Source organism: Pleurodeles waltl, chromosome 7, assembly GCF_031143425.1.
Source record: "Pleurodeles waltl isolate 20211129_DDA chromosome 7, aPleWal1.hap1.20221129, whole genome shotgun sequence".
Taxonomy (NCBI): Eukaryota; Metazoa; Chordata; class Amphibia; order Caudata; family Salamandridae; genus Pleurodeles; species Pleurodeles waltl.
The window spans coordinates 481,100,831-481,128,640 of NC_090446.1; the positions used below are offsets into that span (position 1 = coordinate 481,100,831).

General features: G+C 44.6%; 1 protein-coding gene across 1 annotated transcript in view; it reads left to right on the top strand.

Moving 5' to 3' along the window:
* Window positions 1-27,810, top strand: part of SEZ6L2 (seizure related 6 homolog like 2) — a 217,059-nt gene that overhangs the window by 124,693 nt on the left and 64,556 nt on the right. The window contains exons 8-10 of the mRNA XM_069244112.1: window positions 60-223; window positions 11,071-11,265; window positions 23,651-23,789. Coding sequence (XP_069100213.1) covers window positions 60-223; window positions 11,071-11,265; window positions 23,651-23,789 — 498 coding nt within the window. The remainder of the gene's footprint in view (window positions 1-59; window positions 224-11,070; window positions 11,266-23,650; window positions 23,790-27,810) is intronic.

A 27,810-nucleotide genomic window follows, 5' to 3' on the forward strand; every position in this document is an offset into this window, starting at 1 on the left:
GTGATCACGTATTTACAATTGGTATTTTACCCCTACTCTGTCTGCATTGTCCTGTCCAGGTTGGTGATCCACAGTGGGAGTAGTCAACTCTCCCCTCTGATCTTTGACTCTGACATTGATGATGTCCCAGAGCGTGGCCTACTGAGTGATGCCCAGTCCCTGTATGTGGAGCTGATCTCTGAAAATCCAGCAGTACCTCTTCTCCTCAGCCTGCGATATGAAGGTTAGTTTTGGTAGAAACCTCTTCCTTCAAATTCTCCCAAGATTATATTTTTGTTTCTTAATCCCTAGCCTCTCAAATAGAAAGTTCTATTTGACTAGAAATCATTCTCTCTTGTCCCGAAAGAAAGACTTGTGTGTCTAATAAATTCTGCCTCCTCGAAATCTCAATTTATGCAAGTGGTGTTTGATATTGTTGTCCAAACCTCTTCTGCTTGATTTGTTGACTGAAAAGTGTGTTTCAGTGATGCCCTTAGCTGATCTTCCATTGATGGTTTCCCTCTAAAAAACATTTTAATTCCACACAGATTTGTATGGAGTAGGCGGTTTGTTACAGACCTGAAGTGTAACATCTCAAATCAGTTTCACTAAACATTCAAAGTAGTATTGAAGTTGGAAAAAGCATAATGAAGGGTCATTTAAAACCTTTAACCTTTTACATATTTAATATGTTATCATGAAGGGAGGTAGGGAGTGCCTGAGAACATGTAAAGACTAACTATGTTTTGCTGAACTTCAGATGGTCTTATGACTAGACATATGTTGGTCTTAATATGTGTCAGGGGCCAATACAGTTTTCTTGCACCTGATAATTTGTAACATTCACACACACATATGCACACACCACCATCATTAAGGCAGATCATCACTGTACCTTTAATATTATTAAAATATTTATATTATGTTTTAACCACACTAACTGCTGAATTACTAAATTGTACATCTGACCCTGAAACTCATTAGAACGTTCATGCAAATTTTAACAAATTCTAACATCGGAGCCACACATACTTGATCTTCTTTCCCTAAAAGTATCCCTAATATGTATTGTTAAGAGAGTCTTAGGAGTGCTATGTACCTTTCCAAGGTTGCAAATTGTTAATCTCTCCAGATCATTGATAAATATGATTCCAAAATATAATTTTCAAGTCATCACCATGTATCCTTGATGCATTGATGAAATTGCTGTATAGATCAAGGTATCTACATTCAAGATTAATTTAAGCTGTAATTTATGAAAAATAAACTGTGTGAAAATCTTACGTTAGCGAATAGTTATACTGCCAAGCCAGACAGCAAGGAAGGAGAAGAGGCCCCATTGCTGCATACCTCTCCACTGCCAAATGGATGTGGCATAAAAAGCATTTACAACTGTAATGGCAGTTGTGTGATGATAGAGAACTGCATTTTTTCTTCTGAATTTCTTGCTTTGGCCAACATGGGCTAAATAGAAATTAAACACGCTAATACACCTATTGCATGAGCCTGTGGAAGTTAGTGAAGCAAGATGCCTAGTAGAAAGTTATCCCTTTTTTATCAACATGAGCTAGAGAACCAGTACTTTGCTTAAGCTGTCAGCAAGGAATTCAGAATGTAGTTGCTTTCTGTTGTATGTTAAAATCGATATCAGATGGTTGAAAGAATATGTTCTTGCTGTTGATTGCCTACTAGTTCCTGCTGACAAGATTTTAGTGCTGTTAACCCACGGATAACATTAAACATATAAGGCCTGATTTAGATCTCAGTGGATAGAATACTCTGTAATACGGTGGACAGGATATCTGCCATGTTTGTGACAATCTCCATTGGATATAATGGGGTCGTAATAACGCGGATGGAATATCCGCCATGTTTGTGACGGAGTCAGTCAGTCAATAAATTCTTTATTCAGCATAAAAAGCCATAAAAGCATAATATATGAATACATAATATAATAATTCATAAAACGGATCTGACACATAGCTTACAACCTCATAGTTGTTCTTAGTTCATCTCGATTCTGGATTGTAATGCCGTCTTGACAAAATTCAGTATTACCTAACATATCCCTATTCACAAAAGTCTTTATAGACTTCATTGCAGGCTTGCATGGAGACAAGCCAGCCAGACCCAGTGAAAATACTAGACCCAGTGAAAATACTAAAAGCATCAATCTAGTTTTTAAATATGGTGGGCACATCAGGATACCGTGATACGTGCTTTACATTAAAGCCAAGTTCCAATGACATGGGGATAAATAGTGTTTCCATGTCCCTCGGATGGAGAGCAGCTTTAACAAATATAACATTTTAATCTAAGAAAGTAAGAACAATAGCTTAAAATCTTGAACCTAAATTCACATTTACATTATTACTTAAAATACAGTACGCTCACAATATGAAATAAAAGTAACATCATCTCCTAGTCTTACTAAATCATACAAGGCAAACAGCAATTTTTGCAGTTCCCCAAGGTACCACTAATTGTATTTGTTTGGTTTGCGGACCTACCTAACCCTAAATGCATTGTGGTTACCATTTACGCATTCCTTATCCTATACTCGATTATTAAGATAGTTTAAACCTTATAAAATACCTTTAATTAAATATACCATGAATACTTACTTTCTCTTCCCTTACTTACTTTCTCTTCCCTTACAAAGCCCCAAAGAACCCCATTTGGGAACCTTGTATTTCATTTAAAAATCCACCTGTCACGTTCAAAAATCTCATATCTACCAGTAGGTTGAGTGCTTGATATAACCTTATATTCCCTAAAACTGGCTTTTAAAACTCTTACCATTCCTCTAAAAACCACAAGCAATCCCAAAAAATATTTTGGGCACTACATTTTTGTTTGAGGCCACATATACATAAACCCAAGTCATCCCTCATTATGACTCTTGTTTTCAGATCCATATAGCGTGGGTTTAACCCAACCCTAAATTTTAACATCGCATCCCTTAACTTGGGGATAGACAGAGCCTCTACATAGGGGAAGTTTTCCTCATTTCTCCACCCAAGCACCATAAACTGGGTAGATATTTCCTCCTCCAAATAACCTAAATCTTCTTCTCTAGCACTTTTATTTACCACTGCGCGCAGCTCCTGCTTTGGGATTTGTTCTCTGAGCCACTGATTAGCTGCTAAACCTAAGGTAGCACAGATTTTCTCTAGCCGACCTTTCACTTGGGAGACCCAGTTCAACTAATTTGTCCTTATTTCCCTTTTACATAAGCGTGCAATTTTAGAAATACCCTCTTCAGACAGGCTCAACCAAAATTTCAATGAGGCTTGCATTCCCTGAGAACTCCACACCGTAATTTGGCATTCCGTCCTTATAGCCTGGATCATACTTGAGGGGGGAAGCGTAAGTAGACGTTTCACACATTTACTTTCTTACGTATCCCAGTTCAACTTCCCAGCGAGACTTAAAACTTCCACCTCATATTGAAATTGAGGATGCACCATGGCGTTAAAGGTGGAAATTATGGGACGAAAAGACAGGCCTCCATACTTCCGACTAAAATGCTTTAACCCCCAAACTGATGTTAATGGTGTGGATTTTAGTGACTCGATATGCTCTTTCCATCTTAATTCCGAGTCAACCCAATACCTAAATATTTATATTTATCAACCATTTCTACTTTGTCACCTCTCAAGTACCAGGAAAATGCCCTTTTCTTTTTTCCCAACACCATTATTTTAGTTTTGTCCAAATTTGCAGTATGCTTTTTACTTTGGCAATAATTATAAAAAGCATCTAATTTTCTTTGCAATCCCAGCTCCGTCATGTGAACTATCACCAAGTCATCAGAATATAGTAAACAATAGATTTGGGTCCCATCCATTTTGGGGCAAAAACCCCAGGCCTCCTTTAATATGTTTGGCAAGTCAGACCAAAATATAGCAAACAGTATTGGGGTCAAAACGCAGCCTTGTCACAGCCCATTCTTTCAAGGTATCTTCTTTGATAATGAGCCATTAGTATCGAAAATCTCTTGGGCCCAGTTTTGCATATGTAGTTCCTGGAGGAGGAAAAGAAGTTCGAAATAGACCCCGAGCCTCCTCCGCTTATCCCACAACAAATTCCGATCTACCAGCTCAAAAGGGGCTTGAAAATCCACAAAACAACAAAATAGATGCCCTCGTACCTCTATTGACTTTTTTGCCAGTGCCCAAAGGCTAAAGCAGAGGTCTATTGTAGAGTGACCTTCTTTGAAGCACCACCTTGCTCTACTGGAATCAAATTATTTAACTCTACCCAGGACTTCATTTGGCCTAACAGTAGCTTTACAAAAATGTTTTCACCCACGTTCAACAGGCTGATTAGACGATAATTCTTTGGTTGTGTTGGATCATCCTTCTTATAAATTGTCCTAATTATTGCACCCTTGCAGCTCTCAGGGAAGCACCCGGAATCAAAAATGTTATGAAAGGCATAAAAAAGTCTTGCCCACCAAACAACATTATTTGTTATGATTATCGCTGGAAGGTTGTTTGGGCCAGCTGCTTTAGTTAACTTAGAAGTAACAATTATTTCTTTTATCTTTTGAAGGGAAAAATATGCCTTTATATCTCCACCGACCTCAACTTTATTCTCCTGGTCTAAACCAACATCTTTCCCTCCATATAAGTTGCACAAATGCTTATTCCAATCATCTTCTCCAACCGAACACCGCATATTCCCAGAGGCTTTCACCTCCCTCACCAACTGCAAAAACCTCCTAATATTGTGGGTTCCTACTACGTCTAACATAACTTTCCAATTCATATTTATATATTCCCATTTCCTTTTTTTCAAGATATTTTTATAGACTTGCTTGGCTATGCAAAGCTTCTGTCCTACTCCCTTAGTACACCTTTTCCTAAATTACCTTTCAAACTTCCGCACCCTCAACTTCTGAATCGTACAGTCTTGATTATACTAGGTATTTTTATGGTCCCTTCTAACTTGTCCCTGATCTTTGTTCACATGCATTATTTTTAATTTTACTTTCAAACAATCTACTACTTGTTCAATTACCCTTTCATATCCCATAAACACACCATTAGGATCTTCAGTCACACAGAGACCCCTATAATTTATCATCAGATCATTTAGGGGGTCATTCTGACCCTGGCGGTAATTACCGCCATGGCGGAGGTCGGCGGTAGCACCGCCAACAGGCTGGCGGTGCACCGCTGGGCATTCTGACCGCGGCGGTTCAGCCGCGGCCAGAAACGGAAAGTCGGCGGTGTACCGCCGACTTCCCGCTGCCCTTGAGAATCCTCCATGGCGGCGGAGCGCGCTCCGCCGCCATGGGGATTCTGACACCCCCTACCGCCATCCGGTTCCTGGCGGTTCTCCCGCCAGGAACAGGATGGCGGTAGGGGGTGCCGCGGGGCCCCTGGGGGCCCATGCCAATGGCATGGGCACTGCAGGGGCCCCCGTAAGAGGGCCCCACGAAGAATTTCAGTGTCTGCTTTGCAGGCAATGAAATTCGCGACGGGTGCAACTGCACCCGTCGCACCTTCCCACTCCGCCGGCTCCATTCTGAGCCGGCGTCCTCGTGGGAAGGGTGTTTCCCGCTGGGCTGGCGGGCGGACTTTCGGCGGTCGCCCGCCAGCCCAGTGGGAAAGCCAGAATGACCGCCGTGGTCTTTTGACCGCGGAGCGGTCTTTCGGCGGGAACCGCTTGGCGGGCGGCGACCGCCGTCCGCCGCGGTCAGAATGACCCCCTTAGTGTTTTTAAGCGATTCTCTGTGATACGAGTAGTTATCCGGTGTGGGTACTCCACCTGCAGTGCAACCACTTTTTCTCTTAAATCTTTATTCCCTGCTCTGAGTGTTAACTGTAGGGGCCAAGGATCACTACCCTCTAGGTACATGACTTCAAATCCCGCCACTTCCTTGAAATAGGGCAAACCTGATTACCTGTTCGAAAGGTCTGCTTTGCAGGGCGATCCGTGTTCATACGTCCATTGATGCAAAACAATGCTACAGAGCCTAAAATTCTTAACAAGGCCTTATCCTGTGCTGTACCCTCTGATCTAGGGAAAATAGCTTGTAGCACATGTTCAGCGGCCAGCAACTCTTTGTGCAATTTATCACCACTTGTTGGATCTAATTTATGATTAAAATACTCGAGGAGCAATACCAACTGCTTTGCTTTATTTATACATACTGCCTCCAAATATTCCTCAAGCAGACCCAGCTGGGTATTATTATCAGCTGTCATCCCCGGCTACATTAATTACAGTGAGCTGTCTTGTCCCTCCAATATCTTTATAAAGGTCTACCTGACCTGCTAATAGCCAGTGACTTCTTTTTTTATCTTTATAAATCTGTTGGCTATTCTAGTCGAGGTTAAAGTAATTAGGCCATCTGAGGGTCATCCTGGGCCCAAACTGGTGGTATCCTTAAAGAGCCTCAAGAAGCCACCTACTGGTCCAGGTTCTTTGCACAGCCAAGTTTCCTGGAAACACACTATATCATACTTTTCCAACCTCACTTTAAATGAATCCTGTTTAAGATGTTTCTTATAGCCTCCTAAGTTCCAGGAAGAATGAAAAGGCTGTGCAAAGTGCTGATCCCTAGTCCACCTCACTCAACTCCTTCCCGCTATAATTATCAAGGGGGTTTAAAAAGGGCTCAAAATGATTCCTTAACATTGTGCCTTTAGGGTCGTCTACAATGGTTACAATTAGTCTGCCCTTACTTCCGTCCACACACGTTCTTGAATATTGGGAACCTACTAGACTATTTTGTACTTGATCTGGAAGCAGCTCTGCATGGCAGTTGAGGGCTCTATAATGTCTCTCTACTTTCTCCAATTCTCTCACTTGGACCACTCTTATGCCCTCCTTCTCTAATTCCTTTTCTGCCCTCAATACCAATTGTCTAACACTTCCTGAATAAAAAGGGTCTTTTTCACCTCATTCCCTGCAAGATTTGTCATAATTCCTATCTGCCTTATATCCTCTGACCCCATCCCACTTAAACTGGGACATTTACCCTTTACTTCTAATAGGTGCAAGCGATTCAAGAGCTAAAGCTTCCTCCGCCGCTTCCCCCCAATCTCCCTTCCCCAGGAATCGAGATATACCCACAAACTCTCACTTCCATTATATTCCTCCATCTTCCTCATGTTTTCATGACCCCTGGATAGCAAAAGGGGCCACCCTTCTCCTGTTGTTCTAACCTTTCTTCCCTCCTCTTTTTTCACTAATTATCTTCCTTTTGATGCCAGTAACTTCCTTATTTTCCTTACTTTCCTTCTTTATGACCCTTTGAGAATACCTATTCTCCTACTATTCTCCTATTCTAACTACGTATCTTCTGTCTACTACTCTAGGTCCCCTTTGAGTCCCACTCCCCCCTCTCTTGGGGAAGCCACTTCATGACTCTGTCACGGGGCTATTCCTAATTTCTTATGCCGATCGTTCCTCCCCCCTCTTTTCATGGGCCTTTTCCTTTTAATCTTCCTCTGTTTACTGCTTAATATATTGAAATAGGGGATATACCCCTTATTCCCCAACCTCAAACCCTTTTTATCACCAGCATAGGCTGCTTAGAGATATATTCCTATGGCAGATCTGGTGTCTTCGGTGTATCTATGGGCTCTCCTTCACTACCTTCTACAGGCATACCCACCTCCTGGTCTCTTTTCTCTGGCACTGGCCGCACCAGTACCGGCATACAGCTGTTTATTTGTTTCAGCTCTTCCATAATACCTTATAGCAGTTTTTTATGTGATTTACTGAGGTCGTTATTCACCGTCAATACTTCTAAAATGGCCTGTAAGGTTTTCTGCATTAAGAACATTACTTCTAATAAGGATGCTGCTGGAATTGCAGTGGTATCTAAGTCTAAAACAGACTGCCTGTCAATGGGAGAGGAAGGATCCATTCCGCGTACACCTCTACCTTCCCATTCTATCCCCTCCTTCTCTAATGTAGTATAAAACGGGGGACTTTCACCCATCATGTGATCATTCCCCAAAAGTGGGGGAGGCAAGGCAATGAGGATAACCTAGGCTCCTGTAAGAACACCCCCCCCCTATATTCTTTTCCATCCCTCCCCCTAAGAGTAGATCCTCATTCTGTAGGGAATCCAGAATAATAGAATCACATGCTACAATCCGTTCATCTTCTCTCCTACCCACTTTTAAAGATTTTTTTCTTTCAGCATCCTGGAATACATTAGCATTCTATTTAAAATACTTCCCCACAAACAGCAGTTTCTTCCCTGATGTCTCTCGGGCATCCTCGTGCTGCATGGCAGGGAATATATCTCCTCCTTCAAGACTGATATCAGTATCTCCTAAGTGATAACACTCCTTAGGGATTCCATTGTTCTTAGTAATGTCTTTCAGGCCCTTCTTCGGGCCCCACGCCCCACGTGTCTGCATAGGAAAGACACCTAGCTTGCCTGCGCCCGCCTTCCAAAATAAGCACTGCTAGCCACAGCTCCTTCGCAGCCTGGGACGGATGCCTGCCTACTCCTCAATGACGCTGCCGGTCGCAGCTCCTCACACGGTCCAGGGGAGATGCCTTGTGTCCCCCTTCTTCGGCCCACCGGCCACAGCTGCTCCTGCGGCTGCTCCCATAGTCCACTTGCGGTCCGGGAGAGATGCCTCCCCTGTGCCCTGCCTGCCTCAGATGGCCTGGCCGGCCGCACTTCCTCCCACAGTCCGGGACTGGAAGAGACTCCTGCCTGCTCCTGCAGCAGACAGCAAACAACAACAGCAAAGATGGATGGACGTTTCCACCCACTTGTAACATGAATGCCCAATGCCCTTCTTCCTTGTCCTCCTTCTCAGTCAAATGTGATAGTAGTCAGGCATGTGTCTGTGGTTACTCCTATCCCACATGATCTGCCTTTGCCGTCTTTTCTGTTTTATCCCCGTCACCTATACACCCATACAAGAGCGGCATCATATTACCCCATGATCCTCATACAACAAGCAAACCACATGACAAGAGTATTCCCCTCCGCCAAGATCTGAATCAGGCCTATAGATTGGTAGCTGCAGCTGAGCCTGTAGCAGGTTCATATACTTCCATTAGAAATATGCCTGAAACATCTGCCTCCCCCTTAACTGGTAGTTAATAATTAACTGAATCTCATCATCGGGAATTGGCCTGTGCAGCAATTCATTCTACCCATCCTCTGTTGTTAGTGTTATATTTTGTTTACTACAGTAATTCCTATTATCTTCTATCTTTGGCCAGTAAAGTCTTCTAAATACAAATGTATGTAATAATATTTAAATGTCCTTAGAAGATTTATTGTTCTAGATATTGTGTTCCCATTTGAGTCAAGCTTGCTGTCTGCTCTATTCAAACCTCATGGTTCTTTATTAGCCAGGCCAAGTAAGGTCCACTCTTTTCCCCATATTCAAACACTTGATTTATCTCTGACTCATGCCTGAATTAACTGTGTACTTCACTAAAGAATGTCCTCTCAATTATGGTGTTTTCTTAAATCTCTGCCCTCTTGGAGACTTGTAAAATCTCTAAAGTCCTAATCTTATTCTGTATCTCTTCAACTGACTTTCTAAGCTCCTCTTTTTTGTTTTCTTTTAATAAACCAAGCTCCTTCATAAGTGTTAGCCACATCATATGCCACTAGAGGGTTCACCAGTCTTACATTAATCTGGAAGTTATCAGATAACCTGTTGTTAATACCCTTTCTTAAGAAATCTTCCCCTAGTGATCATCCAAATGCAATTTTGTTCATTATTCATCTCAACTTTCAACATATCAATGTAACGAAATTATGAAATGATAGGAGAAGTAATGTGCTGGAACCTCACAGCCTGAGGTCTTACGCTGTAACCCGCTACTCGTTAATAAGCTGAAGGTTTTAGAAGTGTTTATTCTTCCCCGAAGAAAAAACTATGTACTTCTAAGTAGTAGTCTGAAGATATCCATTAGCTATAAGTAATTTAAAATTCTCCTGATGCACCTCTGACTTCATTGCCAAATTGATTTTCAAGCTGTGCTTTAAGTTGTTCACTAATGCCCAAGTAGAGGATACCCTCTTCACAGTACCAACTCTTTACTCTGTCACAGAGGATAAGTATTAATATACATTTATATTTTGCCTTTATCTTTGCAAGCAAATTCTATACCTAAAGTAAACTTTTAACATTAATTACGCAACTAAAAAATGGAAGTCAAACCTGAGGTTGAAGTTCCCACCGACTTGTGTTATTATATTAGCTTTAGGATTGTATGGCTTGGTAACACTTGCTGTCACTTGTTATCACGTAATCCTTATTAAGTGCATTTCCTAGGGAAGCCCTTTCTTCTGCCCTTCTCTTTTGCAGTCCTTCATCTATGGATCTCTTGCTCCACTCTTGTGGACTCTGTGTTCCACTGCCATGCAAAGCCATGTTCCACCTTGCATGAGCGCTTCTCCAAATTCCTACACAGTCTTGTGTCTCTCACCTCGCTCCAAGCACCATTGGTCTACTGCCCACAATGTGCAACACCACCACCCAGTCCCAGCACACACAGGATCTTCGGCCTTTCACACAATACCAAGTTATATTCCACATCTTCAAGTGAGGCTCTGTCACCAAAGTTAGCTTTTCACCTTCGTGATCTAGGGACAGCATGACAACCATCTTCTCACAGCCACAATGTTTCTCGTAATTTTGGAGTCATCTTTTGTATTTTTGTGGCATATTTGGGGGGGGGCATTGGGTGAGTAGGTCCTTCAGAATACATCATTCAAGGGATTAAAGGCAGTGGAAGAGTGAGAGATGGTTGCGGTCTACAGGCAAAGTGGAGCCCTGGGTTGGTGAGTCTGAATATGTAAAGTCTCCCAGGAACGAGTCTACATGGGAAGTACAGCTGGTACTAGCAGTCAAGTTAAGAGAAAAAGGTAGGTTGAAAGGGATGGGGAGATAGAAGACAGAAGCCATTGTGGTGGTGATGTTTTTGTACCAAGTGCATAGTAACCAAAGTTCACAGAGGCATTCTAGTTTGAGGTCTGAGCTATAATAATGTTTGATAGAAATATGAAGATGGTACATGGTAAAAAGTCATAACTAATATTTCTCTTACTATCCCTTCTTCCTTTGGTTTTACATTCTCTTATAGCCTTTGACGAGGACCGCTGCTATGGCCCATTCCTAGCCCATGGAAACTTCACCACATCAGACCTGCAGTACCATGTGGGCACGCTTGTGGAGTTTGCCTGCAGCCCCGGGTACATGCTGGAGCAGGGCCCGTCTGTCATTGAGTGCATTGACTCGTCCAATCCGCACTGGAACGACAGCGAGCCTATCTGCAAAGGTAAGTGTCTACAAGCAAGGATGATAGACACAGAAGCCACGTAAGTACATGTGTGTGCAAAGCTTCCACATGCTCAGTAGAGGAGGAAGGGCTTTGACAGACATGTAGCTTCAAAACACAGGACGCCTCTAGGCTAAAGTGTAGGCTGACAGTCATGGAACTGGAAGGGGAAGATGGCATCAAGATAAACCTAGGGGCAGGAGAGTGAAACCAAATTTGGGAAATGGGCTTGAGTTATTTTGCGTACTTGTTTAGGACAATTTGAAATAATTTGTGTGCAGGGAAATGGAATCAAGTGGCCCAACGTGACATAGCATCAACTTACAGAGAAATGCAAATTAATTTTACCACATTACTACCTTTTTCACTTTTCATCCCACTATCTTACTATGCTTCTTGCATTCCCCCTTGCATGCTCTTTTTCACTCTGTTCTTCCCATTTTCCCTCTATTCCTTCATCCTGTTTTTTCCCTTGCATCTGCCTCTTTGACTCATGTTGTTCTCTCTTCATCTGTCTTTGTCTCTCTCTTTACCTTTGTCTCTCTCTCTCATTTTCATATGTACCAAGCTGAAATTGCGATTCGGTACCCTGTTACCAAAGCGCAATTTGGGATTGTGAATTAGTATTTGTAAGGGGCATGTTCAGGCCATCCCTTCCTAATACCAGTTTGCATTTGTGGATGTATGACGGAACAACGCATGCATATATCATGCATGCCATTACAACGCAGACTCAACAACAACATCGTCTTTACCATGCATGCCTTTATCATGCATGCCTCTACAACACATTTAGTTATAAAAGCATGTTTGGTAAAGGAACATGCGTGGCAAATTCTCCCCTGCCCTGCCCCTTACACCTGACACCATACTCCACCCCGTCCAAGCCCTTAAAACTGTCCATCCCACCCCCTGCTATGAGCCCTAACCCCCAGCCCTGAGCCCTAAATGTAACCCTGCTCTGTCCTGAAAACTAACCATCCTCCGCCCCTACCCTGAACCCTAAAACCTTCCCCATCTTGTCCTAAAAACTACCCTGACCACCGTGCCCGCCCTAAACCGTAAAACCTACCCCGCCCTGAAATCTAAAACCTATCCGCACTGTCCTAAAAACTACCCTGACCCCCTGCCCCCACTCTGTACCCTAAAACCTACCCGCCCTGCACCTAAAAACACATCAACCCCCTCCCTGTACCTTAAAACCTACCCCGCCCTGTCCTAAAAACTACCCTGACCCCTCGCCCTGAACCCTAAAACCTACCTCACCCTGTCCTAAAAACTACCCAGACTGCCTCGCCCCTGCCCCGAAACCCTAAAACCTACTCCTGCCCTGACCTAAAAACTGCTAAGAACCCCCACCCTGAACCCTAAAACCTACCTCGCCCTGTCCTAAAAACTATCCCGACCCCCACTCCCACCCTGAACCCTAAAACCTACTCTGCCATGTCCTAAAAACTACCCTGAACCCCCACCTTGAACCCTAAAACCTACCCCATCCTAAAAACTACCCCATCCCGCCCTGAACCCTAAAACCTACCCCACCATGTCCTAAAAACTACCCTGACTCCCCCACACCCACCCAGAACCCTTAAACCTACCCCGTACTAAAAACTACCCTGCCCACCCCGCCTGTCCTAAAAACTACCCTAACCTCCCCCCAAAACCCGTCCCCACTTACCTCTCTCTCCTCTGCTTACTGCTCCTTCCTGTTCCGCCTGGACACCTAGACCACTTTCTCTGCCTTTACCACGCACATGCATAGTAAACGCATGATTGGTAAACACATGCGTAGTAATGGCAGTTTGGTGAATGTTTAGTGTTGCATTGACCGAATGGTAAGTAATGTTTCCCGCATTTGTTTGTATGACTGTTTTGTGACAGAAATGCAGTTGCAAAACACTTGCATTGCAAAACATTCGCATTTTACCATCAACTCAAAGTTGGTGGTAACCCATTCGCAAATGACAAGGGGTCCCCTTGAGATTCCTTTCCCTTTGAGAATAGTTGAAAAAATATTTTGTAAGAGTAGGCAGTAGTCCCACGGTCCACTGCCTGCCCTTAAAAAAATAAAATTAAATTTGCTGTTTTCCTTTTGAAACACATATCGTTTTCTTTTAAGGAAAATGGGCTGTATTTAAAAGATAATACTCTATTTAAAAGCTATCACAGACATGGTGGTCTGCTGACTCCAGCAGGCCACCCTCTCTGTGATTTTGTGATTCCCAATGGGTTGCAGACTGAGACCTACCCTGTTAATATTCATGAGGTAGGTCTATTTGCGAACCACTAGGAACTGCAAAAAGTGTAAAACGCACCTTAGTACACTAGCATTTGCAATTACCAAATAACAAATCACTGTTTGCTAATTGCAAACAGTAATGTTAGTACATTTGGCCCCTACTTACTGAAATGTGGAAAATACGTCTTTAATGGAACGGGAGTGCGCTTAGATCATAGAGGTTTCTGACATTGCACTTAACAGCCTAAAACAATGAGACTTTTTAAAATAAATAGCCATCAATTAACAACCGGCCACCCAGCAACTCAGAAGCTCACAGACCAAAATCCCTTTCACCTCGAAACTATGGGAGTCAGGTTCACAAAAATATTAGTGGGGCCCAGGTCAAAAGACCTATTTTGACTATAACTTGGGACGAATTGCAGGTGGGAAGGGGGTGTGGTGTTGGTATGCGCCCGTAATATGCAATTTGATAAAATTTAAGATTGGGCCATGCCACTAACTTCATTACTACTCTCCCCTCCTGCCTGCTCCTCACATTCTGCCCCTTCTGCTCATACATCGCCCTTCCCTCTCTCTACCTCTTCTGCTGCCACACCGTCCTGTCCTCTTCCTGCAGCCACTGAACACTCACTGCCTTCTCTGTTCCATGCTGCCGTCTGCTCACATACACCGCAATTCTTTCGGATTTTTTACCAATATCCGAAGAAGATGTGACCAAATACCTTACATTTCTTAAATCGGGATCCCCTTTGGATCCCGCCCCTTCGCAGGTGCTGACATTAGGCGCCCCAGTGACGGTACCTGCCATCACGAACCTCCTGAATGCTTCACTGTCTTCGAGGACAGTACCAGAATAATGGAAAAATGCCATTGTGAAGCCACTTCTAAAAAAGCCCAACCTTGACACCGCACAGCTTAGCAACTATAGACCTATTTCTTTGCTACCTGTTCTCGCTAAAATGGTGGAAAAGCATGTCAATTATCAACTCTCCTGTTTTTTGGAGGACAATAATATTTTACATACCATGCAGAGGGGTTTCAGACCGCTCCACAGCACTGAGGCAGGTTTAATCGCTGTAACGGAAGAGGCTAGAAGGCGCCGAGATCAGGGTTTGGAGACTGCTATCATCCTTCTTGACCTCAGCGCCGCGTTCGACACAGTGGACGTGGATATACTACTGGGCAGGATACAAGAGATTGGAATAGTAGGATATGCCTTAGACTGGATTACTTCCTTTATTAAGGATAGCTCTTACCAAGTTCTAGATAGATCATATTTCTCAAATCATGTTAAGAACAGTTGTGGAGTACCGGAGGGGTCCTCTCTTAGCCCCACTTTATTTAATACTTACATGCTACCGCTTGCAGAAATAGTCAAGCCTTTTTGGCTGGAGTTGATATCATATGCAGATGTCCTTAAGTAAGTTGAAACTTAATGCTAATAAGACAGAAGTGATGATATTTGGAAATCACCTACAGCCCAAACGTATTCCATCTATGGTGGAGAGATGAGGAACTTGCCTCCTCCTAAAGCACTCATTAAGAGTCTGGGTGTATGGCTTGACCCAAAACCTTCTATGATGTATCAAGCCAATAAAGTCTCTGCCACCTCTTTTGGCCTCCTTAGGCTTCTAAGGAAGGATTTTACTATCCTACCTTTTGCAGCTAAAAGGATTATTATACAGGCCTTGATTGGTTCACGTCTAGACTATGGAAATGCTCTGTATATTGGTGCACCGGGATATGTGATCAAAAAGTTGCAGGTAATTCAGAATGCGTCAGCCCGTCTGCTTCTAAATATACCTAGACATGAATCCGTAAAAGCAGGAATTTCCGCTCTTCATTGACTTCCAGTGACCAAACGGATAAAATTTAAGACACTGTGTCATATTCATAGAGCTTTATACAATAGAGGTCCGGCATTACTGAGGACACTGGCCTCCTTCTACTCACTGAGCAGGATGCTTAGGTCCTCAACAGCATTTTTAGCAGTGACGCCTAGAGTGAAGAAGGCCAGATGGGGTGGAAGATCCCTGGCCTATCAGGGGTCAAAGTTATGGAACTCCTTACCACTAAGCCTACGTATGGACAGCCATGAATTAACTTTTCGGAAGGCCCTAAAAACCTGGCTGTTCAAAGCCTAATCCCCTACTCTTCAGCTACTGACCATAAGTGTCCAAGCCCGCAGTGCTGGGAGTCCTTCGCTATATAAATCTATATAACATAACATAACTATCGCACTCTGCTTCATGCCCTCTATGAACTTTCACTGAACTCTGCTTTATGCTGGAACGGCACAGTGCACTGCACAGATTCATTCAAAAGCTTCCTGATGAGCCTGGCATGGGTTCCAGACGTGAGTATTTAGTTAGCCCAAATGTTTAACAAACACAATCTGCAAATCTATCGACAGAAAACAATTACCATTACACGATTAAATTGACTGAGCTAAACAAGTAATTTCCAAACTGCTTTATTGAGTATAACTTGCAACGAATTGCAGGTGGGAAGTGGGTGTGATTTAAGTTATTGCTTGCTCATCCAGGGCCCAAACCTTTAGACCCTCTAACAACTTTAAAAAAAAACCTTTATACAAAAAACAAAAGAGGCATCACAATTCAATAAACAGAAAAACATGAGGACAAACAGAAAGAAGAGACAATGGGCCAGATGTATCATCACGGCCCTTTGCGATTCGGTAATAGCGATTTTTAAGAAATGGCTATTAACGACTCGCAAAGTGCCATGTATCACATTTGCGATTCAGTAATAGCGATTTCTTAAAAATCGCTAATGCTATTACCGAATCGCAAATTGCGATACCGGCCCCATTCGCAGCTATGGGCCTGTTGGCCCATAGCTGCGAATTTTTTGCATTTCCAAAATTGCGATTTCTGAACCAGAAATCGCAATTTTGGAAATGCAAATCCCCAGGGTGCTGGGGGCCTATGGCCCCCTCTGCTACACCCCAAAAATGTTTTGGGGGACATGTAAAGTACACACATGCCATAAGGATATGTGTGCTTTACATGTTCAATTTAAAAATGCATTTTAAATGCATTTTTAAATTTTGCACCAGGTTACCACCTGGTTGCAGTCCATGGTATTTTGCATGTGCAAAATGCCATTCTGCGAAAAATCGCAATTTGCGATTTTTTGCAGCATTGCCTTGCGACCTGGAATTTGCGAATCGCAAATTGCGACTCGCAATTTCCAGGTCGCAATGCAAGGAATCGCAATTTTAGCTATTTCTTATTTGTGGTCTGCAAATGCCTTTCATGGATTGCAGACCACTGTTTTGCACTCGCAAACGGCCAAATTTACTGATTCGCACCGTTTGCGAGTGCAAAACTTTTTCATACATCTGGCCCAATGTGTTACAGTGTACATTAGTAGTAGAAGTCAAACCTGAGGTTGAAGTTCCCTCCCACTTGTGTTATTATATTAACTTTAGGTTTCTATGGTTTGGTGACACTTGTTACCACTGGTTACTTTTTGGTCCTTTTTCAGTGTGTTTTCTGGGGAAGCCCTTTCTGATGCCCTGCCTAGATACAGCGCAACATGTACTGTAAGTCAAAGCATAAAATGCATCATGCATAGCGTATCAATTCTAGGGACATCGAGGTGTGACCCAAAACCATGGTTTCAGAGAGCTAATAGCAAACTCCTAGAAGCTCATTTACACAGTATTAGGTCTCTCCTCCATAGTGTCTTTTTCCAAAGCACGTTGTGCAAAAGGTGCCTGGGAGGGTGCCCAGATATTTCTGGGCCTAGAGTTTGGTGGCATAAGTTACCAAGGTTGTCAGATGCAGTGTTACATGTGAGATCGTGTAACGAATCACTGAGAACACTGATAGGTCCCCACCCTATTTCATTGTGATGTGCCTTTTGGCCAATATAAGTGCAAGTAAATGACCTGACAGATACAGGCATTTCTTCATAGTAGCCCAGTTGAGCTATCAGGGGATCAGGTTTAATACTAATGTCAATCATTTTACAAAGTTTGATAAATTAAATGTCCCAGTAAGCATGTATTCCAGGAAATGTCCAACATGTACGTATGGAGTCGGCTACCTCTCCCAATCTCAATTGCACACAGATTCTTCTCTGAGGCCATACTGATGCAGCCTGGCCAGGGTATAATACAACTTCTGGATTGTATGAGTCTATGTCTGCTGTTCAAGGTAATGTTTTTTGTGGCTGAGCGACAGGATAGCCATTGCTTATCAGCGATATCTTGCTGGATACCTAGTTGCCATCTTAGGTGAGGTCTTGTCACTGCCTCAGCACTGCCGAGGATCATGACATGCAATCAGAAAACAATATGATTAGGACTGGCATTATGTATCAGATATGTCGTCAAAGGAGCCAGGTTCAGCAATGGGACTGTTGGTGATATGCCTAAAGGCGCTGCGCAGTATAACAACACCCCACTTTAGGAGGCTGGACTGGTTTGTAGTGGGTGCCTACGGTACTTACACCTTATACCAGGCCCAGTTATCCCTTATTAGTGTACAGTAGTCAGTGTCTATAAGCCAGGCTCTCTAGAGGTAGCTGTGGATGAGCAGCCAAGGCTTATCTGAAAGACATGCAAAGCTCAAGCAATATCACTGCAATCACACAGTACTCAGACACATGAAAGAAAACACTCAGTGTTACAAAGGTACTTAATTTTGGTGACACAAATACCAAAAATACCATAGAGGCTATACTCCCTTAAGAGGTAAGTAATACACAAATTATATACACTAGTATGCAGAAACAGGTGTAAAAACAGAAAACGGTGCAATTAGTGAAAATCACGATAGTTAGAAATGGGCCTATGGGAGCACAAACCATATACTAAGAAAGTGGAATGCGAAAGTCAGTCTCCCACCTAGGCAAGTGTAGTGTGTAGAGGGGAGCTGGGAGTACTAGGAAACTCCAAAGGTAAGTACTAGAACCCACCCCAGTGGCCAGGAAAGCAGGAGTAAATCACACTAACATTACCAGAACACACACAGAAACGAGAAGAAGAACTATGCAAGAACCATAAGGGACTACAGGACACCAACAGTGGATTCCTGGACCTGAGGACCTGTGGAAGAAGGGGAACAAGCCCAAGAAGCACAGAAGAGTCCACGGAGTACAGGAGCCCCTGTTAACCCGGATGAAGGTGCAAAAGAAGAACCACTGGTGAAGAAGAACAGTCAGTATTGCAACCAAGAAGATGAAGACGGGTTCCTGGAGGATGCAAGTAATGTCCCACGCCGGATGGAGGATTGCAGTCTGGTTTGGGTTGCTGGAGTCCGCCAACAAGCCTTGGCACATGCAAAACTCACGGTTAGCGGAAAATGGCGCTGCCTGGGACCGGGAAGGTCCAGGTGGACTCTACCCAGAAGGGGGAACCAGAGGGGGCTCTCAGCAACTCAGAGAGCTCACAGAAGACCAGGCAGCACACACAGGAGTCCCACAACATGGGTACAAAGAAGTTGCAGAAGAGGCCCACACAGCACAACGACAAAGGCTCCCAGGTCGCCTGAGAACCACTCAGGAAGCTGTGCATCGCAGGATGGAGTACTAGGGGCTGGAGCTACAAAATGCATGAAGGGCTTGGAGGAAAGATGCCAACAAGCCTTGGCAGCTACAAAGCAAGCTGTGCACGGGGCTACTGTCTTGCATGGGGAGGCAGGCTCTTACCTCCACCAAAGTTGGACAGTAGGACGTCAGGACTGTCTGGACCACTTCAGTCCACCACCCCTGATGCAGGATCCCCGCAGCTCAGCAAGAGTGGGGATCCATGGAGACGGTTGTCGTTGCGGTCGGTGCCTGCTGAAGCAGGGAAGTCACTCCTTCACTCTAAGGGAGTTATCTTCGCTCTTCTGATGCAGGCTGAAGATGGGCTGTCCTCAAAGGATGCATGGCTGGGATACATTTGCAGTTGCTGGCAGGAGCTGAAGATACAATGTTGCAGAAGGCATCTTGCTTCTTTGTTCCAGCTTGTAGAATTCCTGGATCCAGATACAGTTTCTTCAGTGAGAAGTCAAAGTGGATAGTGCAGAGGATTGCTGTGTGAGTCTTGCAGTCCGAATCTGAGGAACCACCCAAAGGAGAGACCCTAAATAGCCCTGAAAGGGGGATTGGTCACTTACCCAGGTAAGCACCTACCAGGGGAGGGCTCAGTTCCCTGCCAACTTGGAATCCAAGATGGCAACACCCAGGGACCCTCCGGAGGAGCTCTGAGCACCACCCCTGGGGTGGGGAAGGAAAGGGGAGTGGCCACTCCCATTTCCTTTGTCCAGTTTCACACCAGAGCAGGGACTGGGGGTCCCTGAACCGGTGTACACTGGTTTGTGCAACCAGGGCACCAAATGTGCCCTTCAAAGCATTTCCAGTGGCTTGAGTAGGCTATCCCTCCCAAGCCTGTAACACCTATTTCCAAAGGGAGAGGGTGTAACACCCCTCTCACGAAGGAAATTCTTTGTTCTGCCTTCCTGGGCTTGAGCTTCTCAAGCAACAGGAGAGCAGAAACCTGTCTGTGAGGTGACAGAATCTGGGGCTGCCTGGAAATCTCAGAAGGCTGCAATGGCAATACTGGGGGTATGATTACAACATGTTTGATACCAAACATGCCTATGTTCGGAGTTATATTATGTGGCTGGACATAGGTAGTGACCTATGTCAGGTACACGCGTAAAATGGCGTCCCCATACTCACGAAGTCTGGGAAAAAGGTCCTGGAGTTCATGGGGGCACCTCTGCTAGTGCAGGGGTGCCCTCACACACAGGTACTTTGCACCCTGCCCTCAGGGCTGGAGGACCTGCCATAGGGGTGACTTATAAGTGACCTGGTGCAGTGTAAATGGCAGTGAAAGGGTGCTTGCGCCTTTTCACGCAGGCTGCAATGGCAGTCCTGCAGAAGCCTTTGCATGGGCTCCCTGTGAGTGGCAAAGTATATGCTGCAGCCCATAGGGATCCCCTAGAGCGCCATGCCCTGGTTACCTATGTACCATATACTAGGGACTTATAAGGGGGCACCAGTATGCTAATTTTGGGTAAAATACTGTGTTAACAGTATGTAACAACCAACGTTAGAGGAGAGAGAGCATAATCTCTGGGGTCCTGATTAGCAGGATCCCAGTGAACACAGTCAAGCACACTGACATCAGGCAGAAAATGGGGGTAACCATGCCAAGAAAGAGGGTACTTTCCTACACCCACAGACATTTTTAAGCAGAATTGCTGTGTATTTACTGTGGAGGAAATTAGATCTATAGAGCTACATTTTCAAGAGGGCGAACCAACAAGTACGTCCTCGGGGTACAGAGGAGAGGCAGTATCCCTCTCCAACTACTAATGTGGCAAACAAGAAGAGTCATATATCTTATAATGGGAGAGTTGGCTCTGTGCTATGCAATAACAAAACAAAATTAGAGGCAGCCAGGCTGCCCTGCTCATAAGAGAGTTTTAAAGTTGACCATTTGACACTTGACAGCTTACCAGTCTTCCAACTTTAATCATCAGCTGTAGCAGTGTACGAAAAAATATGAGGCAAGGCAATGGGAATAATTAAAAACAAATAATAGGGTCTATATACAACCACCATCTTTATAATAGCGACCCCTACCAAAAAGGAGCAGCGAGAGTCCAATCCATTTATCAATATTGTCCGAGAGTTTGCTTACAAGCTCTCTATATATATTGGCAACAATCTGAGCCATGTCAGTATGCAAAACTATACCCAAATAATGAAAGGGTTTCTGAGACCATTTGAGAGAAAACTCCAAGGTGCACTGCTGTGTACATTTAGTGAGTGAAAAAATAAGGGATTTGCCACAGTTGACCCTCAAACCAGAGAATCCTCCAAAACATACAACCTCATTAAGAGCTGGAGAAAGATGTATTCAAGATCGCTAAAATAAAGAAAAAGAGCATTTGCATATTCAGATTTATAGCCCGGAATCTCTGCCCTTGGCGCTTTAACTCCCTAAGCTTCTATTAACTCCACACACTATGGGTGTCATTATGGGTTTGGCGGACCGAAAAGGCAGTCCGCCAAACTCCTGCGTTCAAGTTGCCGCCAGTGCAGCCCCATTCAGAGTTTCCCGTTGGGTCAGTGGGTGGAAACGATGTTTCTGCCTGCTGGCCCAGCAGGAAATGCCCTACAGCATTGACAACAGCTCATATTAGAGCGGTGGCAATGCTGTAGTGCACAGGGTGCACCAACACCCGTCGCAATTTTCAGTGTCTGCAAAGCAGACAGTGAAGATCGTGACAGGGCTGGCTATGAGGCCCCTGCACTGCTTATGCTAAGTGCATAGGCAGGGCTAGGGCCCCCCTGGGGCACCCTGCACCCCCTCTCTGCCAGCAGTTACATGGCGGTGCTACTGCCGGCGGAGAAGGGACTGGTAACCCCCAGGGCAGCACTGCATGCAGAGCTGCCCTATGGTATTAGGATCGCCAGTACCACCAGACCGACGAAACGCCTGGCGGTGTTGGCGGTCCGACCGTGGCGACCGTGGCCACATTGGCGGCTATCTGACTGCCACCGCGAACCTGGCAGTCTCAAGACCGCCAGGGTCGTAATGAGGCCCTATTTCTACTACTTACACTAACATTTTGAAAAAAAAAATGTTTTACTAACCTGACACACCAGCAGAAATAAATTACAATTGTTGAACAAAAATCTTGCCCACATTTTTCTGTATAAGAAGTCTAGCCTACACTCTCCCCGTTTCTCTTTCAATATTAAGAACATATCATTAACCGCTGATACCAGGAAGATTAGAAGGGCAAGTGTGCAGAGAAGGGTGCTAGAGAAATCCTTCCCCTGAAGGTCTACCCCTAAATCCCTCCCCGTCCCTGAACACTCACATCCATGCCAGATGGCCTCTCAGTCCTGTTTGCCAGACCAGCACCACTCGCCCGTAAAGTCCGGGCCATTCCCCTACTCTCCTCTGAGCCCCTTGGGCTAACGGCCTAGGGCAGTGGTTCCCAACCTTTTGATTTCTGTGGACCCCCACTTTAACATTAATGGAACCCAGGGACCCCTACTGAATCATCATGGGAATCCAAGGACCCCCTCCTAAGTCATTACTGGAAGCTGGGGACCTAATTTGTCTATATTTGTTAATATTTTTTAATTTTCCAGGCTCTCGCGGACCCCCTCAGCAGGCTTCGCGGACCCCCCGTGGTCCCCGGACCACAGGTTGGGAACCACTGGCCTAGGGCACAGGCTGGGCTGCCAGAAAATGAGAGCAGAGCAGGATGGACCGCAGACCTGCTGTTCACTCTGGTCTGCACATTCGGTGCAGGAGAAGCTTGGGGGGATGAATACTGAATGACCAGCCGGAGGGGAAACTGTGGATTGCCATCGGTTCACTTCATAATTAAAAAGCTGTCCCTGCTGTTGCTGTTGCACCCTCTAGCAGTCCTGCAGGGCATCTAGCTACTGCACTGGTGCCGCATCCATCCTGACAATACTTCCCTCCTCTCTCTCTCTGTTCATTGCCCTCTAGCTCTATTGATTTCCTATCTCTCATTTTCTTTCCTTCATTCTCTTTTCAGTCACACTATGCTCTTTTCCCAGTATTTCTTTTTCTCGCTCTTTCAGTTCCGTTTTCCTCTTGCTTTGTTCTTTCCTCTTCACATCCAACTTGCTTTTCCCCCTTTGTCTCTCTAATCTCATTTTCCTTTTCACTCTGTTGTTTCCTCTTGCAGTCCACCCTTTCCTCGTCTTCCTTTTTCTCTCGCTGTTTCTTTCTCTTTTACTATTTCTCTTTCACTTACCCTCTTGCTTTCCTTCTGCCTTTCTTCCTGTCTTGCAGTTTCTTTTTCCTATATATCTATTACTTTCTCTGTTGTTTTCATTATTATGTTCTGTCTCAAGCTTCTCCTCCCATTCTGTTTTTTCATTTGTCATTTGCCTCCTACAATCCCCCTCTCCTATCTATTGCATATTTACACTTCGATTTTCTAAAACCACCTAAATTTCGACCAAACCTATTTGCTTGCCCAACCACATCCTATGTTTGCTATTTCACTTTTACTGCTTGAAGATGACCGCTGGTGAATTCCTGCATTGATGTGACTCTTGTTCCTTCTTTCTATTTCTGTCTTTCCCATCAATTGCCACCACAAACGCCATTCTTCACCCCGTCTCCAGCTCTGTGCGGAGGGGAGATTTCAGAGTCCAGTGGTGTCGTCCTGTCCCCGGACTGGCCTCAGAACTACGGGAAGGGCCAAGACTGCGTTTGGGGGATCCACGTACAGGAGGACAAGCGCATCCAGCTCGAGATTGAGATGTATGTATGGACCCAAACAGTTCTTTAATAGAGATGACAGAGTGGTGGTAGGGCCTCTGAAAGGGGAGTGACCTAAGAAATGTATCTAAGAAACCTCCGCAAAAGGTGTGACCTATGTAACGGTGTCCTAATACATGTGAGATAGAATCATGTGTCTGACAAATTCATACATTCGTAAATCGAGTCTTACTAGATGAAGAATAACAAATATCATCAGGCAACAGAATATGTAAAAGATTGTATAAAGCACGATTAGTCTAGGCTATAAGCAATAAACCACTTGACAAGGTACATTTAAAAGTAAGCAACACTTTTACTGCTCGTTATCAAGACCTTGCAAAATAGTACCTTTTGGGCAGGGATGCTAATTGTAAACAACAGTTTTACTCTGTAACTGCCCTGGAAATGTGTGAACTCTTTCTGGAGTGTGGGTATTTCACAACCCAATATCTGATCGCTTCCTATCCTGGAAATGGTTGCAGGTTTAACTATCGAGGGCAGGAGATAATGGCGGTGATTCTAACCGCGGCGGGCGGCGGTCGCCGCCCGCCATGCGGTTACCGCCAAATGACCGCACCGCGGTCACAAGACCGCGGCGGCCATTCTGGCTTTCCCGCTGTGCTGGCGGGCGACCGCCAAAAGGCCGCCCGCCAGCACAGCGGGAAAGACCCAGCAACGATGAAGCCGGCTCCGAATGGCCCCGCGGCACCCCCTACCGCCATCCTGTTCCTGGCAGGAGACCCGCCAGGAACAGGATGGCGGTAGGGGGTGTCAGTGGCAGCGGAAAGTCGGCGGTACACCGCCGACTTTCGTTTCTGGCCGCGGCTGAACCGCCGTGGTCAGAATGTCCAGCGGTGCACCGCCAGCCTGTTTGCGGTGCTACCGCGGTCATTCGCCCTGGCGGTTTTTACCGCCAGGGTTAGAATGACCACCAATATCTTTTCAGGGTTGAGAGAGAAGGTAACAGCCCTCAAACAGGTTGAGGGGAAGGGGTTTTTATACTGGGAAAATGGTTGCAAATGTGCAAGTTATGGGTTTCATGGCAGTTGTGTGACTTCAGGGGTTTTGGAAATAACCATAACTTTAGTTATCAGTGTTGTTTTCAGTTTTAACGTGCCACCATAACTATACTTGTTATCTGTTGTTTCTAAAGTGAATTTCTGGGTTTTTAAATATACATTAAGGTATTATAAACAATCATAACCATAACTTCACTTTCACCATAGCTGTTTAGGAAATGTCTTTTTTTATAATGTTCTAAATCTGACTTCTAAGAAAGTATACCATAAGCTGCTACGCATTTTGAAGGCCTTGCCCAGCTAAGGTTGATGAGACGGCAAGTCATGTGCCCAACTTACTGTAAGTGGCCAATTTGTCCATGACCAGTGATTAATTTTTAAAACAAATAAGTGCCAGGGCCACACTTTTTTGTAGGACGCCTGCCTTTACTGGCACAGCCCGACTCCTCCAGTAATGCCTGTGCTGCCCATTTCCTATACGGACATCACTCCAGCCTTCAGTGCTTTCACTACCCTTTCTGCAAGAAAGTGTGCCAAGTATTAATTTTTAAGATACACTTTTCAATGTTGTTCTCCTTTGTCACTTGGCAGATTCAAACTTTACATATCTCACAAATATAACCAAAAGGGCATGGGTACCCTCATTGTGTGAAAACTTTGAGTAGATGGTGGCAAATCGGTACATTTTTCAGCTCAAATCCTGTAAAATACATAAAAGCATCTTCACAAGACCTGGTATGTACTATATATCTGCACTTCTTTGACTAATTACAGATTTGTGGCTGTACAATTTTGTCCAGCCTCAAATCTGCCTCACTGGGAGACCCTATCCTGTACTTAAAAGCCTTCTTCCTATTATAGAGTGCCCAATGTAGGCCGTAATTAATGCCTCACTGACACTTGGACTGGTTCATCAACAACCCAAGAAAGACATAGTAACCCCTCTTAAAAATGTCTGGGCTAGATGCATTAGCAATGAAAATCTATTGCTGAATTACCCAATAACCAGCTGTGGTGAAAGTGAGGGATAAGCACCTAGGGCCAGTCTAACTGCCTAGAAGAGTTAAGCTTCTCTGTTCCTCCATTACTTCAGTATGCAAATCTGTACTTGTGGCCATTCTTGACCAACCACAAACCTGGCAGGGAGAGGGTCTGGGGAAAGAAATCCCTCTCCTCTTTGCAGGCGTTGATACAGTCTATCATGGTATCTTCCTGCATCGTCACAAAGCCATGGGGTTGGCAAGCAAGGCCTTAGCCTATTTTGCTTTATTTTTGGAAAATGTATCACAATCAGTAGACCTTACTCCATTAAAATCACCTGGTTTTCCTCCTTATGCACTTCCTTAAGGATCTGTTTTGTTTCCTGATTTATTTTATGCTTACATCCAACCTCTAGAATTCAAAGAATCTGATCAATCTGAATAAACACTCGCACATGGATGATACACAGCTGCAGATGAGTTGGAGCAGTACTCATCAAATTCCATTGGTAGGTCACAAGACTGCATTCCGAAATGGATGTCTAATAATTTTTTAATCACTGAACAGTGATTAGACTGAACTGCTTGCAATAGGTCGGGACTCAGAGTCCTCATGTGTCCACCTATGGCCCACTCTCCTTGGACCCACCCATTCTGGCAAGACACGTTTAGTACCTGGAAGTCCTTTTTGATTGGGAGCCTTGATTTCCCTCTCAAACCCAAATAGTTAGTGCAGCATTGTTTTATGTTGGTACCGTTTGTATCTATGTCCGAGGAATAGCCCTCTGCGGTCTGCGCTGCCTATCTTGACCCAAGACGGACCTGAGGTTAATGTTTGCCCCCTTAGCCCCCTATTTTCCGTTCTCCTGTGGTTCCTCTGCCAAGAGGTTGATCAGTGCAGGTGGACTATGACTAGGTGTGGTGGTTTGAACAGCCTGGCACACGATTTGCTAGATTAATTTAAACCATGCAGAGAAAAGATGGCAGCAGAAGTTCTCAAATTCAGTAAATCTGCTACATTTTCCAGAGAAGAAAAAAAATTGTCGTCCGAGCCGAGAAGCATCCAGAAGAGAGCACTGGGGTCTATTAAGGGGTTGGTTGTAGGTGAGGCGTCTCGATCACAAATGAAGCAAAGGAAGGGCTTGTTGGTCAGCTTTTCAGACAACACCTCTGTAAGCACCCCTGATAGCTCTCCCAGTACCACATCCCTGAAACCAGCAGAAGTTGGAGATATGCCAGTGAGAGAGCGAGGAGTCAAGTCTCTGAGGGATAAGGGACCATGAGAGAGGTTCAGTGACATGGGGGCTACGGCTGAGGATCAAGATCTTTGAGCAGTTCCGTCAGAACTGCAGTTGCAGGAATTGGAAGGACAGAAGGTGGAGCAACGCAATCAGGGAGATCAACTGACTCTCTCAAAGGAGGATGTCAAAAGAATGGAGCCCATTACTGAAAATGTTGAGGGGTGAGCCTGTACCCCTTATTCAGAATCAACTAGGATAATGCTAACAGTGCCAAGATTGATACTGTCTTCAGGCATAGAGACGAGGATCCTCGAAGTTTCCAGGATCTGGGAATGATTGCAGAGTCAAATAAAAGCCACCATGTAGCATCCGCCTGCAATGATCAGACTAATGCTAGTTTAGAAGAGTAGGGGATCCTGGCACTGGAGCAGGGAGAGAGTGTCACGGTGGTCTTAAAAACTGTGGAGGTCAGTGGCTGACATCCCCAGGACCTGATCTCTATGCTCTCAGAGTTCTTAATAGAGATGAAAGCCTTTAAAGCTGCCCAGGCAAAAATGGCGGATGATTTTATAGAGCAGTTAGATTCAGTTTGCATACAGTTGGGGGGTCTTTCTTCTCGACTGAGTGAGATGGAGCACAGAGTGCCTGACTGTAAAGACAAGATATATAGCCTGGAAAAGAGTAATCAGCATCAATAGAAGGAGGTGGTGTGGCTGCTAAACAAACAGAAGCAGATGCAGAACTATGCAAGGTGCTCTAAGCTTCAGATCATGGGTATTCC